The sequence below is a fragment of the Kryptolebias marmoratus genome, linkage group LG12 (genome assembly GCF_001649575.2).
Source record: "Kryptolebias marmoratus isolate JLee-2015 linkage group LG12, ASM164957v2, whole genome shotgun sequence".
Classification (NCBI taxonomy): domain Eukaryota; kingdom Metazoa; phylum Chordata; class Actinopteri; order Cyprinodontiformes; family Rivulidae; genus Kryptolebias; species Kryptolebias marmoratus.
Window position 1 is genome coordinate 3,640,149 of NC_051441.1, and position 17,014 is coordinate 3,657,162.

At 44.8% G+C, this 17,014-nt stretch overlaps 2 protein-coding genes and 2 non-coding genes across 4 annotated transcripts in view; 3 read left to right on the top strand and 1 right to left on the bottom strand.

Annotated features, from left to right (window-relative positions):
- kcnh6a (potassium voltage-gated channel, subfamily H (eag-related), member 6a) overlaps positions 1 to 12,445 on the top strand; it is a 26,934-nt gene extending 14,489 nt beyond the window's left edge. Inside the window, exons 7-16 of the mRNA XM_017419436.3 lie at positions 3,620 to 4,042; positions 5,045 to 5,471; positions 6,407 to 6,606; positions 8,354 to 8,606; positions 8,972 to 9,165; positions 9,309 to 9,408; positions 9,495 to 9,773; positions 10,128 to 10,311; positions 10,815 to 11,004; positions 11,565 to 12,445. Of these exons, the coding sequence (XP_017274925.1) occupies positions 3,620 to 4,042; positions 5,045 to 5,471; positions 6,407 to 6,606; positions 8,354 to 8,606; positions 8,972 to 9,165; positions 9,309 to 9,408; positions 9,495 to 9,773; positions 10,128 to 10,311; positions 10,815 to 11,004; positions 11,565 to 11,846 (2,532 nt within the window). The 3' untranslated portion in view covers positions 11,847 to 12,445. The remainder of the gene's footprint in view (positions 1 to 3,619; positions 4,043 to 5,044; positions 5,472 to 6,406; positions 6,607 to 8,353; positions 8,607 to 8,971; positions 9,166 to 9,308; positions 9,409 to 9,494; positions 9,774 to 10,127; positions 10,312 to 10,814; positions 11,005 to 11,564) is intronic.
- trnac-gca lies at positions 10,334 to 10,405 on the bottom strand. The gene has a single exon. It is a non-coding gene; the product is annotated as a tRNA-Cys (tRNA).
- A 1,201-nt stretch (positions 12,446 to 13,646) lies between the features above and the next one.
- Positions 13,647 to 13,718, top strand: trnac-gca. Its single transcript has one exon. It is a non-coding gene; the product is annotated as a tRNA-Cys (tRNA).
- A 1,865-nt stretch (positions 13,719 to 15,583) lies between these two features.
- Positions 15,584 to 17,013, top strand: selenow2a (selenoprotein W, 2a). Its single transcript, XM_017419348.3, has 4 exons — positions 15,584 to 15,737; positions 15,926 to 16,023; positions 16,203 to 16,279; positions 16,367 to 17,013. Exons 1-4 carry the CDS (start codon positions 15,709 to 15,711, stop codon positions 16,448 to 16,450), a joined length of 288 nt encoding a protein of 95 aa, XP_017274837.1. The 5' UTR covers positions 15,584 to 15,708; the 3' UTR covers positions 16,451 to 17,013.
- Position 17,014: the final 1 nt, after the last annotated feature.

A 17,014-nucleotide genomic window follows, 5' to 3' on the forward strand; every position in this document is an offset into this window, starting at 1 on the left:
GGCTGGTTGTGTGTGTGTGAGGCTGGTTGTGTGTGTGTGAGGCTGGTTGTGTGTGTGTGTGTCACAGACTGCCTGTGAAGCCGTCTGTGGCAGTGGCGAGGGGTCCTGCTGAGGCGCCGTTATGAAAGCGAGAGGGAAAAAAGGCCAGCCGCTGCGAGGCCATCGAGCGGCGTTCGGCGGCTTGATGCTGCCGGTGACCTTGACCTCTGCCGCTAATGGAAATGGAGGTCAGGCGGCGTTGGCGCCCTCTGGTTCTGCCCCTGATGAAAACACACGGCTGGACCCCCAAAAAAACGGCCTCCATGTTGGATTTCCTCTCAGGAGCAGATTTAATTCAGATTTAAATTCGACACCTTTGATCGATCTGCCTGCAGTTCATTAAACACAGGAAACCTGAGAAGAGCCGAGCAGTGTGTGTGTGTGTGTGTGTGTGTGTGTGTGTGTGTGTGTGTGTGGTTTCAGGAAAACTAGTGTGTGTTTATGTGGCACCCCCTGGTTTTAAATGAGGTCATAACAGGGTTAAGAAGATAAATCAGTTCTTTAAACTGAGCAGATTTAGTTTTTGCAGGGTTTTTTTTTTCATTATTTTTTTGAGGCTTGTTGATATTTAATCGGGAGATCATGTTTTTGCTCGTGTCGGTGTGTGTGTGTTAGTGTCTTGTCTGTTAGCAGAAGGGGAAAAAAACACAAATTTAAGCTAAGATTTACGGCGAGTGATATGCATTCTTGCAAGAATCCCTTTAATTCTCCTGTTAGCGTGTCCTTTTCTGTATTAATACTTGATTCTGTTTAAGAAAAGATCATTCTGGTGGAATTATTCAACATCATGTGTTTGAATTCGTCCCTGAGTTGATCCTCGCGGTTATCGGGGCTAAACATGTCATCGTTTCTGGGTTATTAACTGTAACGGCCAGCTATCGACGGGGCATTGATTGTAACCCAATCCATGTGGAAAAACACACGGCAACGTTTGCATAATTCTTTCCAGCGCCGATCGGAGAGCAGCGACGTTCAAAGGCAGCGAAAACCGGTCGTGTTTTATCCGGTTCTTCAAGGCCCCGCGTTGGTTTTCAGCGCCGGAGCCGATGGAGGGTTTGGGTTTGCGTGTTTGAAAGCGGATCGCTCGGTGAGGGCAGGGCTTCGGGCAGAAGGGAGCAAAGAGGCAGACTGATGGACAGAGGTCGCCTTCGCTCTTTTTGTCTCTAGCTTTCTCCCGCTCGTGGTTTGTCAACATGAGCATCAAGCAGAAACTTCATCCTGTGAGTACTTTAGCCGGCTTCTCTCCTCGCGTCTCCCTTTGGCTGCTTCCATCCCTGTTTTTATCTTCTGAATAAACCACCACCTTATTTAATTTTAATAATGGCGTCAGCAGGATTTTGTTTAAAGTAAAATCCCCGGCTGAAACAGTGATCTTCTGACCCCAAATATGACCGGTTTAAGTTTACAAACTTCACTTATAACCTTATTAAACTAAAGCATTACAAACATCGTTAAGAGCTATGATGCTGTTTTTATTCATTTAGGATTGTATTTGCTTTTATACACTATATATAACAAGAATATTACATTTAATTTGGTTTCTGGAGAAACTGGGGACCTTCGTTTGCTGTTTCATGACCCAAAGTGGGGTCCCAACCCCAACATTGAGAACCACTTTTGTGCTATTACAGGTTATATAGTAGAAGGAGGGATTTTATAGAATATATTGTTTAATGTATAGGATTTTCCTCATACTTCAGGAGTATTCGGTGTACAAGAAAGGTCACGCTGACAGACGCGGCGCTGCTCGTCATCGTGACGCAACGCAGCGGCGGGCGACATCAATAACAGGTTTCCCTGCTTCGTCATCGCTGCGTCGCCCTTCGCCATCAGCTCAGCCTGCGTGGAAACACACATCAGGCTTGACGAAATTCTGCAGCTTCCCACAAAAAAAAAAAAAAACGAAACAGTTTCACGAAACTGGAGCGAATGGAAGCAGAGCCCGATTCTGCTTCCATAACATCTCCTGAACCACAGGATGGATTTTAATGAAACTTTCAGGAAACAATCATCGGATTTGTGTGTACATCTGATTGGGCCCAAATTAATTCACGACAGCCAACACAAAAATGGTCGAAATTCTGCCAATTTCCCAGATATCGTGCTCAAATTTGTTGTTGTTTTTTTTTAACCAGGCAGCCATTCAGATCACAGATCTCTGGGCTCGAAGGCGGTCGAACATGCACGTTTTTACACTGTGAGAGGAAATCCACACAGAGACAAGGAGAAAGATCCCGGGTCCCCCAACCTTCATTTTGTGAGGCTAACCACTTAACCATCGTGCTGCGGTCATAGCAGAGTCGACACATACTCAGAGTGTGACATCTCCCAACATACGTGATATTTTTAAGGTTTCTCCAAACTGTTTTCTTCCTCATCAATGAAAATGATCTTCATTGGGCGATATTTATTTCTTCAGGAGATTTTAGGCCTTTCATTTGTTTTTAAAGCAGGTGAAAGTGCAGAAAAACAAAATCCTGCAATGCTTTAGGCTTTTGTGGTCGCCTCATCATAATTTTGGTATCTTAACGTAGTCAGGAGTCCAACTGCTGGAGGATTTTTGCAGCGATCCGAGCTCTGTGGTGCAAAAATACTCAGTATTTTTTTGCCTTAAAAGCAGAAAAGAATGATCCTGCTCACTTCCCATCACTCGGCTATTTTGAGTTCTGACTTTGCTTCCAACGCAAGTCACTCTTTTACGTGGCCCCCAGTCGATTCCAGCACTTAGCCTGGCCCCGAATTGACCAGAACCTCGGTGGGAGGCGTCACACGGTGAGAACTTTTAAAAAGTGCAGCTCGACGAGACGAGCCGAGACTCGAGGACTCTTCGGCTGGAATGTGGCGTTTATAGAAACCCGAGGCAGGAAGAGGAGCCGGTCCCTGCAGCCCGTTTGTCCTCGTTAAGACCTGGACCTGGACCGGGACCATGGAGGCTTTTATTGTGGTACTGGTCAGTTGGTCTGACTCAGAATCAGTAATTGTCGTGACTCACCGTTGGCTGGTTTAACTGCAGCCCAAACTAAAAATAAGGATCAAAAAAAGTAATTTCTGTGTTTTCAGAAAACATAAAAGGCTTTCATTTAGGAATACGTTTTTGTCCCTGCGTTTTAATATCTTGTTGAAGGTTTAAATATCTACTAATGTGTTTAAGTTTATTAATAAATTAAGACTTTTCTCCTGCATTGTGTCCCTTTTAAGCTGCTTTTTTGTTTACTGTTTTTGATTTATTCCCATCTAAAACTGTGATTCTGACAATAAATTAAAGCACTGCCGCTATTTTAAAAGGACAGATCAAAACTATAAACATGACAGCAGTTTTCTTCTCTTTTAAAACTTTAATTGTGTTTGATTAAGTCTTATTTGAGCAAAGATTGCTAAAATTGAAAAATAAAACCTGGAAATTAAAGTTATATTCACTTGAAGACGGTTGTTAACCACTAATAACTCACACTGTTTGTTTTTCTCCGACTCCGACGTTTCTGCTCTAAAGAACGATTTCCTCCCTTCTTATCTGGTTCAGAGTATAACTTGGATTCGGTTTAATCTTCTTTTCCCTAAATCCGTCTCCCCTCCTCCTCAGGTGTTGTCTCTCGGTGCTGACGTGCTGCCGGAGTACAAACTCCAGGCTCCGCGGATCCACAAATGGACCATCCTTCACTACAGCCCCTTCAAAGCGGTGTGGGACTGGGTCATCCTGCTGCTGGTCATCTACACAGCCATCTTCACGCCGTACTCCGCCGCCTTCCTCCTGAACGAGGCCGAGGACGAGCAGAGCGCCTGCGGCTACACCTGCAACCCGCTCAACGTGGTGGACCTGGTGGTGGACGTCATGTTCATCGTGGACATCCTCATCAACTTCAGGACCACCTACGTCAACCACAACGATGAGGTGGTCAGCCACCCGGGCCGCATCGCTCAGCACTACTTCAAGGGCTGGTTCCTCATCGACATCGTGGCCGCCATCCCGTTCGACCTGCTCATCTATCGCTCCGGCTCGCAGGAGGTGAGAGCACGCGGCGCAGGCTGCGTCTTAGAGGCTCGGCGCCGCGTGCGGTTTGAAACTATTTAAAGGTGCGGTCAGCGTCTTACCTGCAGTCAGACTGAGCCCAGTTCAGAGAGTCAGGGAGGAATCCTCATGGAAGAAGTTATTAAAGCCAAAAGAAGCAGAACACGAGCTAAAAGCTAAAAGGACCATTAGAGCCAAAAGTAGCCAAACACCAGCTACAAGCTAAAGCAGAAAAACACTAGCTGAAAGTGTCAAAAGGTTAGCTAAAGCTATATAAAGCAAAATGCTAGCTGAAAGCAGTAAAAGGTAAAAGTGGCAAAAGGGTAAGTAAAGGTTTAAGCAGCAAGAGGCTAGCTAAAAGCTAACAAAAACTCTGGGTAAAATCAGCAAAAGGTTAGCTAAAAGATTAAAGTACAAAAAGGCTACCTGTAAGTAGCAAAAAGTTAAAGTAGCGAAAAGGTACCAAGGATTAAATGCAGTAAGAGGTTAGCTGCAATTTAAAAGTAGGAGAAGGCTAGCTAAAGTACCTAAAGGCAAGCTAAAAACTAAACGTAGCAAAGGCTAGCTAAAAGCTAATAAAACAAAACACAGAAAAAGGTTAATTAAATGATAAAAGTATTAAAAGTCTAACTAAAACTAGCAAATAACTAGCTGAGAGTTAAAAAAGCAAGAGGGTACCTAAGATTAAATGTATTATAAGGTTAGGCTGAAGCTAATCGCAGCAGAAGGCTAGCTCAAAGCTTAAAGAGGCAGAATAGTAGCTAAAGTCTTATGGCAGCTAAAAGCAGCATACGTAAGAAGACAGAATAATTTATAGCTTCACCCAATAATTACAGACGTTTCAGGCGTCAGCGTGAATTTGATTTATTTTCTGTTATTTGGTTTTATTGTCCTGAATGAACTCAACGATATTAATCCTCGTTTAGGTCGTAACGATGTGTGATAAATCAGTTCTGAACCACCACCTCTCAGGCTAACGTCCCTCTGCTCCGTTCGCAGACGGAGCCTCAGACTCAGACGACTCTGATCGGGTTACTGAAGACGGCCAGACTGCTGCGGCTGGTCCGAGTCGCCAGGAAGCTGGACCGCTACTCCGAGTACGGAGCTGCCGTCCTCTTCCTCCTCATGTGCACGTTCGCCCTCATCGCCCACTGGCTGGCCTGCATCTGGTACGCCATCGGCAACATGGAGCGCACCGGGTCCGAGCGCCTGGGCGGCATGAAGATCGGCTGGCTCGACAACCTGGCCGACCAGATCGGGAAGCATTACAACAGCAGCGACAGAAGCTCGGGCCCCTCCATCAAGGACAAGTACGTCACAGCTTTGTACTTCACCTTCAGCAGCCTGACCAGCGTGGGCTTTGGCAACGTCTCGCCCAACACCAACCCAGAAAAGATCTTCTCCATCTGCGTTATGCTCATTGGCTGTGAGTACAGCGAGAAAGACCTCTGTATGCCAAACAGTTTGTAGATTTATGCAATCCCAATTCTGAAAAAGTTTATAAAAACATATTTCTTCTTCACGATGGAGCATAACTAAGAAATTGTACCATTTTTTAGAAAGAATCTGATGACAGCAACACGTCTCTAAAAGGTTTGACAAGAGCAACAAAAGGCTGGAAGAGTCAAGGGTACGAATCAGAAACACTTGAAGAGCATTTAGCAGCTAATTAGGTTAATTATCAGCAGGTCTGTGAGAGGAGTGGGGATAAAAATAAGATTTTAGAAGTAAAGATGGGCAGAGGTTCACCAGGCTGAGGAAAACTGTGTTTAAGGTTTAAGGATAGAGGAAAGAGGTCAGAAAAATGTTCCTCAATTCATAAAATCATCAAAAGATCTGAAGAATCTGTAGAAGTCTCTGAGGTCAAAGGTCAAGGCTGGTTCTGGTTCTGGTTCTGCTCAGGAACACTGTCTGTAAACACAGCTCACCGTGCCGTCCACAAATGCTGCTTAAAGCTCTATCAGGCAAAGAAGAAGCCAGATGTGAACAGATGTGTCTCCTCTGGACCAAAGAGGAGAACTGTTCTGAGGTCAGCCTGCCTCTCTGATGGTATGGGGGTGCATTAGTCCAGGTTTTAGAACAACATCTGCTCCCATCCAGGACTGTTGAACAGACAGAATGGGACAACCTCAGGTCCAGATGTTTACAGACTGATGGAGATGCTGCACTGAGGGAAGCATCTGGAACAACTGCCATCAAATTCAAAATTTCCTTTTATTTTTTCCTAAAAATGGTCCAGTTTCTTAGCTGCCCCATTGTGAATAAAAAGAAACATCCAAACCTGTTCATGAGTTGTGGAATCAAACCTTTAAAATCGTATTTCTACGCTCACTCGTCTTCTCTGTCCCGTGTCCCACGCAGCCCTGATGTACGCCAGCATCTTCGGGAACGTGTCGGCCATCATCCAGAGGCTGTACTCCGGCACCGCCCGGTACCACACGCAGATGCTGCGGGTCAAAGAGTTCATCCGCTTCCATCAGATCCCAGGAGGCCTGAGGCAGAGGCTGGAGGAGTACTTCCAGCACGCCTGGTCCTACACCAACGGCATCGACATGAACGCCGTAAGTGTCGCGTGTCGCAGCATGCTTCTCTGCAGAAATGTCTAACAGTGAGTGGTTGTTTTGGTGCTAATGTCTGTGGCAGAGCATTTCAATGCAGGTCAGGAGGACGCCCTCATCTCTCAGAAAGCTCACAGATCAGACATCTACAAACGTGAGGACTCATTTTCAACATACGTGCTTCAGTGCTGTAGATTAATCGTAAAAACAGCCACTTTTTTTTCTCCCTCCTGCTCTTAGTTAGACCCAGTTTATATTCTGTTTCTCCTCTCTGATGTGTTTGTGTTTCAGTGACCCAGTTTTCCTGCAGAGAAATGTCAGATACTCTTATATCGGTGCTCAGATGGTCGAGGTTTACTCACCGACTGTGGGTCAAACGGTTTCTGGGCTTCTGTTTGTTCAATTTGTGTTTTTCTTTTCAAACCCCCACCCCCCAAAAAGCTTCAAATACTGCAAAATTCTTTACTTCTCCTAACTTTAAGCTGTTTTTTTTAGATTTATAAACATATTTCCTGCATTAAAACTGCCCCTGGGTTTTATTTTATCCCATTTTTTTATTTAAACACAATCAATCTGCACAGCTGAAGTCTGTCCTGCACACATCTGAAACACAACTTTAACATAAACCCTGCAGATAAATATATTTATGTTGCGTCCTGTCTGTCACCTTTTACAGCTCTTGCTTTCATCGTATTTGTGTTGCGTAACCCGTTTGTTGCTCCGTCCTGCAGCAGCGACCCATTTTCACTGCAGTGAAACTTTTATTTTATTTACATTTATGTCTTATTTTTGTTTAAAAAATCTGTCACAGTTTGCTGTGAGTGCAGTGGTGGGACGTTCTCATTTAGCTGGCGGTTTCTGTGGTCGGTGACCTATTTTCCGGCACTGGCGTTCAAACACGTCGGACCTCTGCTGCTAATATCGGCGAGGGATGACGCAGCCAGACGGCAGCATCAGATCCTCGCCGGTTCGATGTGAGAACAGATAATCGCTTGGATCTGATGTCACGCCTCTCTGTTTTAAAGCAGAGAAATGAGCCCCGGATGACTTTTCTGAAGTTTGTTAAAGAAGCTAAAGCTGAATTGTTCAAATTAAAACAAGCTAAAATTAGCTAAACTGTTTGCTAAACTATAAAATAGAAGAAGCCGAACCTGCCCCTCTGTCCGCTCGCTAAAGGGATCTTTAATATCTCTGTTCCTTTAAACGATTCCTGAATCCAGATCGTGATCCGGATCATCACCAGAATTTAATCACTTCTTCCTTGTCGCATGTTTGACGCTTCCCGAAAAATTCATGAAAATCCGTTCCTAACTTTTAGAGTAATCTTGTGCACAAACAAACAAACTTTACCGAAAACAAACCGGTGACATTCATGGTGGAGGCAAAAAGTAACCAAAACATCAGATTAGTTATAAAAAAAAACAACATAGCTAAAAAAATTTGCTAAATTTGAGCTAAAAGCTGAAACTTTAGCTAAATGATAAAATAAGTAAAACTTAGCTAAAAACTAAAATTAGGACAACAATACCAAAAAGCTAAAGGTAGGAAAACCTCAGCTGAAAGCTCATGTATTTTGTATATTAGAGTAATTAAAAGTTACAAATACTAAAATTGAACATTTTGCGACATGAATGGATAAAAAAGCACAAAATCTGCAGATTCGGTTTGATTGCAGAACTCAGTGTGAATGCTGACTCAGCGTGCAGAAACCTTATTTGACGTCACTGTTTTTGTTTTTGTTTTCCTGCAGGTTTTAAAAGGATTCCCTGAGTGCCTGCAGGCGGACATCTGCCTCCATCTGCACCGCAGCTTGCTGCAGAACTGCAAAGCGTTTCGAGGCGCCAACAAGGGCTGCCTGCGAGCTCTGGCCGTCCGCTTTAGGACCACCCACGCTCCGCCGGGGGACACTCTCGTCCACAGCGGGGACATCCTCACTGCCCTCTACTTCATTTCCAGAGGTTCAATAGAGATTTTAAGGGATGACGTGGTGGTGGCCATATTGGGTGAGCTGCAGAAGAGTTTGTTTTTGTCACTTTTAGTACATTTCTTTTCTTCCTGCTTCTCCCGTGGCTCAACAATGCCACAGTCACAACCTTTTCATGCTAATAACTTGTGTGTGTGTGTGTGTGTGTGTGTGTGTGGTGCCAGAGGTGTTTGGGCACAGCTCCACTTTCATTCCACAAAAGCATTGATCATCAATAGGGCCGCGCTCAGATCCAGGCTGTGTCTGTGACAACTGCTAATTTGTTCTGAGCTGCAGCCGATCGGAGTGGATGCAGCGCTTTGCCCTTTTCTTTACCTGGAATCAGATCCATCCACATCTCAGCGTGCAGCTATTAAAGCCTCCTTTCTGTCGTGCCGTTTGCAGGAAAGAATGACATCTTCGGCGAACCCAACGGCCTGTACGGGAGGCCGGGGAAATCCAGCGCTGACGTCAGAGCTTTGACCTACTGCGACCTCCACAAGATCCTGAGGGACGACCTGCTGGAGGTCCTCGACATGTATCCCGACTTCGCTGACATGTTTTGGAGCAACTTGGAGATTACCTTCAATTTGAGAGATGTGAGTGCCACCAGAGGGCAGTGTTGCTCCAAACATCCACACAGATGAGGCTTCTGATGAACATCATGGATTTGTTGATCATTTTGATGTTAAACGTGAGATCCATTTTGCACCTTTGAATCACTGAAACTAATATGTATCAGGCAGATAGAATAAACCAGACAACCCCAAGCAGGAACTCTGAATGTGGCTGCCGCCTGACAAGACATCGGAGAAGCTCCCTACGCCGTCGGAACAGACCAGGTGAGCGAAGAGCGACGATTTGTCCCCGTGTCTCTGCGCCCGCGTCACATCTCACCCGCCTCTGTCCTCTCACCTTGTCTCCACAGACGGTATGGATCACGAAGATCCTTACCCCGACCGGTCCTGTTCCATGGCGAACCACCGGCAAGGCACCGGGGCAGGATCCCGCTGGGACGACCTCTGCAGCAGCTGTTCTCAGTCCAGCGACGAGGAGATGAAACCCGTGCAGCGCAGCAAGAAGGAGCTGTACGTCCGCGGAGGCGACAGCAGAGACTACCAGCCTGCAGTGGTCGGCCTCCTGTCTCACAGTGGACCCTCAGCTGGAGTGGGACAGCCTGTGGAGCTCGGGAGTCCTCCATACTCAGGTCTGCTCAGTTGTTACTGCCCGCCGCCAGTCAGTGAAACTCTCAGGAAGTAACGATCAGAGGTGCATCTACAAAACTTCTGGAGTTTAAGATGGCTACCACAACTAATCAATATAAGCCGATACAGAAATGGCTATAAATTAGTCAGTTTTGCAGATGCTGAGCTAAATTTTGTGTGGCAGTAGATGACAGTCGAGGTAACTCACATGTGATTGTTTATAAGGTCATGACCAAAATGGCCGCCCCTCTCATCATAATCTCATCATCTTCGTCTAAAACTCTGGCACCAGGCTTAAGTTTCATTCATTCACTTTACTTTAAAATCAAACAGATTGTCTTTTGTTTGACGTGCAGCAGCGGCTCCTATCAACATGTCCGGCCTGTACGGTTACTGGTCGGACCGCCGGTCCAGTCAGCTGTCGGACACCCAGAGGAAGGCGTCCGCGGCGAGGAGCGGCTTTCAGCCTCACGTCTTTGCCGAGGACCGTCCCAGAGAGTTAGAATCAAGACTAGAACTCCTGCAGTCTCAGCTGAACAGGTAAAGGAAGGAAAAGACACAGAGGGGGCACCCGGACTTGAACCAGGGACCTCTTGATCTGCAGTCAAATGCTCTACCACTGAGCTATACCCCCACCTGTCATTGCGTGCTCGCTGCAGATGGTCGGTTCTCCTCTCATGGCCACATCTCTCTGTTTACTCTGTTCCTGTTTATCAGAGCTCCTCCCTGTGGGTTTGTCTGTAGATTTCCAGCTGAGTCCTTTCATGATAGGATTTGCATGAAAGGGGAAAAACAAGAGCTGGAGGGGGAAAAACTATCAACACAAAGGGTCAAAGATGAGGCTGAAAACATGGAAATATGCCTGTAAAGTCAGGCCTTCGTGCTTCCTTTTAAAATCCTGTTTCCCTTTCACCAAATAAGAATGAAATAAAAGCAAGAGGAAGAGAGACACCCGGTGGACAGTCCTAATTAGAATAAATTCTGTTTTCTAAGTGGAGGGAAATATGATGACAACATCCTGATGCTTTTTTCCTCCTGTCCAGGCTGGAGACCCGAATGACTGCAGACATCAATGTGATCCTGCAGCTGCTCCAGAGGCAGATGGCTCCGGTTCCCCCGGCCTACAGCTCTCTGTCCCCCAGCACTCACCTGCCTCACCCCACCACCCTGTACGGCTCAGGAGCCCCCACCATCCACAGCGTGCCGACCGACGGCTCCGCCTCGCTGCTTCAGGTGCGATTATATGACACAACTCTTTGCCATACAGTAGAAAAATCAAGGTACAGAAATATACCTAAAAATGTGCATTAACTTGTTGCTCCAGGTGGACCTCGAACACGATTTTATCCTTTTATTTGTACATTTTTTCATTCTTGTACCCGTGCGCCTCTCATCTGCAGCTGTCCGTGGTTTCTGACTCAAACAGGCTTTAAGAAAAGCGCTCATGGTTTGATTGTTTCGATGATACCATCCTCTGCTCCTTCTTTGTAAAGATGTCACGGTACAAATACAAGTACCATCACGCCCCTCCCAGTTAGTACTTGTACATGTTTTAGAGTTAGTTTGTTAATAAACAGTTTTAATTTTTTAATAACACGCCTGTATATTCATGCAGAGTCGTTTTCACAGCTCCATCATATCATTTGCTGCTTCCTTTTAACCCATATTTACATTTCTGTAGATGTTTCTTTGCACTTCTGTGGCGTCTTTAAATGTTCCGTTAGTTTTTTTTAACGGGGTCAGACCGATCGAAGGTTCTTTTATGATCTGATCCACCTTCTTTGCCTTTTCAGAGCCCGGACTCTGACTTTCAGCACAAATCCAAAGACTCCCTGTCCAGCGGGATCCAGCTGACGGTGGCGTCAGATGACACCACGTCACCAGAGGTGGACCCTCCCCGTCTGTCCTCCGTGGACGTCCCATCCCCCCAGCTGCTGTCCCCTCATGCTGAAGACCCTCCTGGACTGCTCAGTGGAAGCCAGCGCTTCCCGTCCCTCCCCGAGCACCTGGAGACCCCGGCGGACATGCAGGAGATCCAAAGGCACGTCTCCGACCCCGTCCTGCCCAGCAGCTAGGACAGCCTCGCTGAGAAGCCATTTTGTCCCGCAGATTCAAACCCGTTCCTGCTGAGACGCCGCTGTAGAGCGAGGGGATAGTCGGCTTTCTGCATCACAGAGGGCTCCTGTTTGTTTGTTTAACAGCGGCGTTCCTTCAGGTTTCTGTGCAACGAAGAGATTATTCCTGCGGACAAACCCAAACCGCCCTCACTGGATCTGAAAGCTACACATCCCACACTCAGGTTTCTAAAAACAAAGAAAAAAATTAAAGTTACGTTAGAAAAATATCTGCATTCACCTTTTTTTAATAAATATATATATAAGAATTGCACATTAAAGCTTGTGTATAAAAAGTGCAATGATTTGGAATTTAAATTATTTTTATATTGTCAAAGAAGTCCTGGTTACAGAAAGAACCACACATCCCGTAGAAATACAGCTTAAATGTAAATAAAACATTCTTGATAAAAAAACCTATTTTATTCTCAGTGGAACGTTGTAAACATATCAAATGTTGAAGCTATGAATTTTTTTTTTAAATAATGAAATAATTTTGAATTTGATGGCAGCAAAACATCCCAAAAGGCTGGATGTTGGTGATCAGGTTCTGGTTCTGTTCTGTAAACACAGTTCACCGTGCTGTCCGATGCTGCTTAAAGCTCTATCAGGCAAAGAAGAAGCCAGATGTGAACAGATGTGTCTCCTCTGGACCAAAGAGGAGAACTGTTCTGAGGTCCAGCCTGCCTCTCTGATGGTATGGGGGTGCATTAGTCCAGGTTTTAGAACAACATCTGCTCCCATCCAGGACTGTTGAACAGACAGAATGGGACAACCTCGGGTCCAGATGTTTACAGACTGATGGGAGAAGAAGAGGAGAAACATCTGGAGCAGCGTGTTTGAGATGCCCTGCTGCCGTCACATTCAGATGATTGTAGTTTTTGTTTTTAAATTATCGTTTAAACGTCTGATATGTTCACTGTGTTCCATTCTGAATAAAATACGGGTTTATGAGATTTACAGATCATTGCGTTCTGTTTTTATTTACATTTTACTCGACTTCACAACTCTTCTGGAGTTGGAGTTGTGAACCCTTAGCTTCGGAGTTACTGTGGTATTTGATGAAAATAAAACCACCTGTCTGACACTGTGAGGGTTGAAGGTTTGAAGCTCGGCGGGGTGACACTCCTCTTGTTTCGCTCTGAAATGAATCAGCAGTTTGTGTTCCAGCGTTCCCGATCAAACTTCATCGATTCTGGTTTTAACTAAGAGAGCTTGTTGTTTATTTGTGTTTATCTGTGCCGTACAGCTCCTGTTTGTTAAAATGGTGTGTAATTAAGGCTGCCTGGTGTGTTTATCTGGAGGGATGAAGTGCTCCGGTTTTCAAACATGCACCGAATGACAAGAGAATGGGGCGAATGTTACGAGTTTACAAGCATTTACAAACCTGTACAATGTTTGTTGAAGCACAAACTCATGTCATGTATCTCTCTCTTTTATTATTTTATTTCTTTTTGGAATAAAGACACGATACAGAGTCACTACCGGAGCCGGTACGTTATTTTATTTGAGCGTGAATTAACAAAACAACCACAAGTCATGTTGTAATTTGCAGAAAACGGTGCAACATTACTGACTTCTCTAAAAGTTTAAGGCCTGGGATTCCTAGAAGTTTAAAATAACATCATGTGATACTGCAGGATGTTTCAAACTGAGTTAGTGATCAAAGTGTGTGAAGGATGACGCTCAGCTACTACCAAGCTAAATTTTAGCTCATAATATGTAAAAGTGGCTGAGTTTTAGCCTATTGTTTCAGCAGCAGGGGGTATAGCTCAGTGGTAGAGCATTTGACTGCAGATCAAGAGGTCCCCAGTTCAAATCTGGGTGTCCCCTTCTTCCATTTTTTAAAATTTGGGACCGTAAAAAACCAGAGAAACTGTCTGACTTTGGTGAGACTCCTGAATCAGAGCCTTGGATGTGAAGGAAAAATAAATGCAGAGCAGGTTTTAAAGCACGAAGAACAACAGGAAACAGGAAACAAATAAACAAACAGAAGTAAAAACAGAACATGACAAGAAAAACCAACAAACCAACGGACAAAGTCGAAATCAATAAGCCCCCAACCTGCTGACCCTGACTTCTCTAACAAGTGTTTTTAATCGAGATGGAAACAACCTGCTTAAATATTAGAGTTTTACATTCCTGTTACTAATGTTTTGTTCTACTGTGTTTAAACTGAATTATCTAAACAGGAACTCATGACCAACCCTCCTGACGGCTCTAAAGTTCCATAACATTTTCATAACGTTCAGAGAGACGATCAGACCAGACAGGACCAGAGGATAACTCAGATCCAGTGACTAAAACAAAAAGATAAACTGAATAAAGAGGCTGACTCTTTGCTCTGAAAGGCTTTCGAGTCCCTAAAACTGTGACTCCAGCTGCAGTAAGGACCTCTACAGAAGATTATTTCATCCTTAATGATCCAACAATGAGTTTCTATAAGGATTATTTGTTTTCTTTAATGTCCCTCAGCCCTCCTGAAACAATGAAGCCACCGTTTGTGCTCCCCTGTCTGCATTTATTTGAAATTTTACAGCTATTTAGACACATCACTGGGTTTGTCACGGTGGGTCACAAGGACAAGGAGCGCCGCTGTCATGAGTTTCCTCCAGAAAAAATGCAACTAAAACATCGTAGATCAAGAAGAAATGCGTGTAACGCTACCCTTAGGCCACTTTTCTTTGTTTGCTCCTCTTAGCCAACTCGAAACACGTTTACTGGAACAATTAGGGTGAAATTATTCACCAGGGTGTTGCCTCAACAGAGCAGAAGGCTGATTAGAGAACCGTCCCATCCGCCACAGGCTTGCAACATGCAGCACATTGCTGCCAACATGAAACATAAAGTGTTCCTTTATTTTACTGCCGAGTCAACGTTCACAACATGAAACAGGCCTTCATTTGGACCGCCATTCGACTGAGAGGTTTCAGAGCAGCTCTCCTCTCAGGGCTGTGATCTCCATGGGAGGTGATGATTCAGGTCCCCATGTGAGCATCCACCCACATGACCGTCACATTTTCCTTCAGTGAAAGGGTCCGTTTGATGGAGACAGAGGAGACACATCCGGTTTGGACCTGTGTCCTTTTAGGACCAAGTGATGGAGGATGCTTCTCTAATCTGCGTTTGTCTTGCAGAGGTTTACATCATGCAAAAAAAGTGGCTTTCATTGTGCAAAACGCAAATCATGCAAACACTTCAGTTGGAAGTTAGGAAGCTGCAGGGCTCCTGAGAGCATCATTGACTCGTTGCTAACTTTAAAAAAAAAAGAGTTTTTAAAGTTCAAGACAAACCTGGAGGAAGCCCCAAACTCTGCTGCAGCAAATGTTATCTTCTGTAGTATAAAAACAACACAATTACAGCCTAAGAAATAGAAAAATAAGTACTTTTAATCTTTTATTTCCTAGTGTACTTATTCTGTCTAAATATAATACACAGCTAACTTGATTACAATAAAGCTTTTAAAGAAAGTCCAGGTGACAAGTTGCAAAAACACTGCGCTGCATTTGGTTTAAATGGGACTTTAAAGTCATATTTTAATTATTACTTTTTTGAGATGCTAAGTAATAAGTTTGAGATGCTAAATCATAGTTTTCTTGGATTATTGGATTCAAAATCGCAGCGCGCACTTCATTTCCTAAACTGTGCGACCGTGACGTCACTGTTTCTTTCATCTACCGTGGTGCTCCAGTCTGGAGCGTACGTCGTGACGTCATGACGCAGCATAATAAAAGCCCCGGCTCCTTCACGTTCTGGCATTTAAGTCGTAAATAAATAACCATAGTCAAAGGCCGACGGAGGACGCGTCTGAAGTAACCTCAAAATGGGCGTGGAAATTCGAGTCGAATACTGGTACGTGTGTATTATTGTACTAATTATTATTTTTTTGTGTCATTTTCAATATTTTGGCGAGTCTGATTTTATACTTGTGAGCGGCGACCGTTAGCATCATTAGCTAGCAGCTAAGCTAAGCTAAGCTGTACCTCTTCCGGTTCTTCGTTAAAGCTGTGTTTTTTTTATGCTTGTGTCTTTTGCTGCAGCGGCGGTTGAGGATATGAACCCCGCTATCGGGAGTTAGCCCAGGTTGTTCTGGCTGAGTTTCCCGATGCGGAAGTTGAGGGCTTTGTGGGAAGAACAGGTGAGTTGGAGGCGTCAGGTACATGCATGAGCTCTGAGCTAAAGATTCACTGATGGTGACTTTTTGTTTTTGGGGGTGTATTTTTCCCCCACATCTGCACCCTGAATGTTATCTGAACACCCACTCCAGTCAGAGGCCATGTTTGTATTTCAGTTTGTTTGTTTGTTTGTTTTTTATAGGCAGCTTTGAGATTGTGATCAATGGGCAGCTTGTTTTCTCCAAGCTGGAGACGAGTGGCTTTCCACACGAGGACTCCGTAAGTGACACGGGCACTAACTGGTATTTATTTCAGAGCACAGCTTTGTGGTTTTACCTGCCCCCCTTCTTTTTTTGTCTGCCGCAGGTCTTGGGCGTAGTCCAGGATGCCTACGATGGGAAGCCTCTGCAGAAGATCACCAAAAGCCGCCCGCCGTGCGTCATCATGTAAAACCTCCTCCCGTCAGCGTCTCCGAGCTCGGATGACGCGCTCTCCGACCTCGAGCCGCTTCCTGCCGGCATCCGGCTCCCCTCTCTGCTCCCATCGGGGGGGGCTTCAGGCTGACGATGATTACCGTAGCTTAAAATCTTTATAGGTTATGGTTTGATGGAACCATTCCTGGAGTTCGGCTCGAATGGGAACAGAGACAGGGAGAGGTTGTCACAGACGGACTGTAGAGATCTCATTTACATTCTTCTAAAGCCTTTTCATTTACAAATGTCTGTCTGTTTTTGTTGATTTATAATATGTTTCAGTGAATGCTAAATAATACTAAGAAAACTCTATTTGGGAATCTGTTCTGAGGGCTGCTTATTTGATTAAAACATTAAGGACTCAGGGTTGTTGTGCTCAAAGCCAAGTACCTGGATTCAAACTTTTTAACTTCTAAAGTGTGTCTGTAACTTTAAATATTAGCGCCGTCATGAATTGTGTACCTGAGAACCATCTTCCTTTGATCTGCCGGTTTAAATTTACTACAAATCCTCAGTTTTTGAATAAAGCGAGTAAATGAGC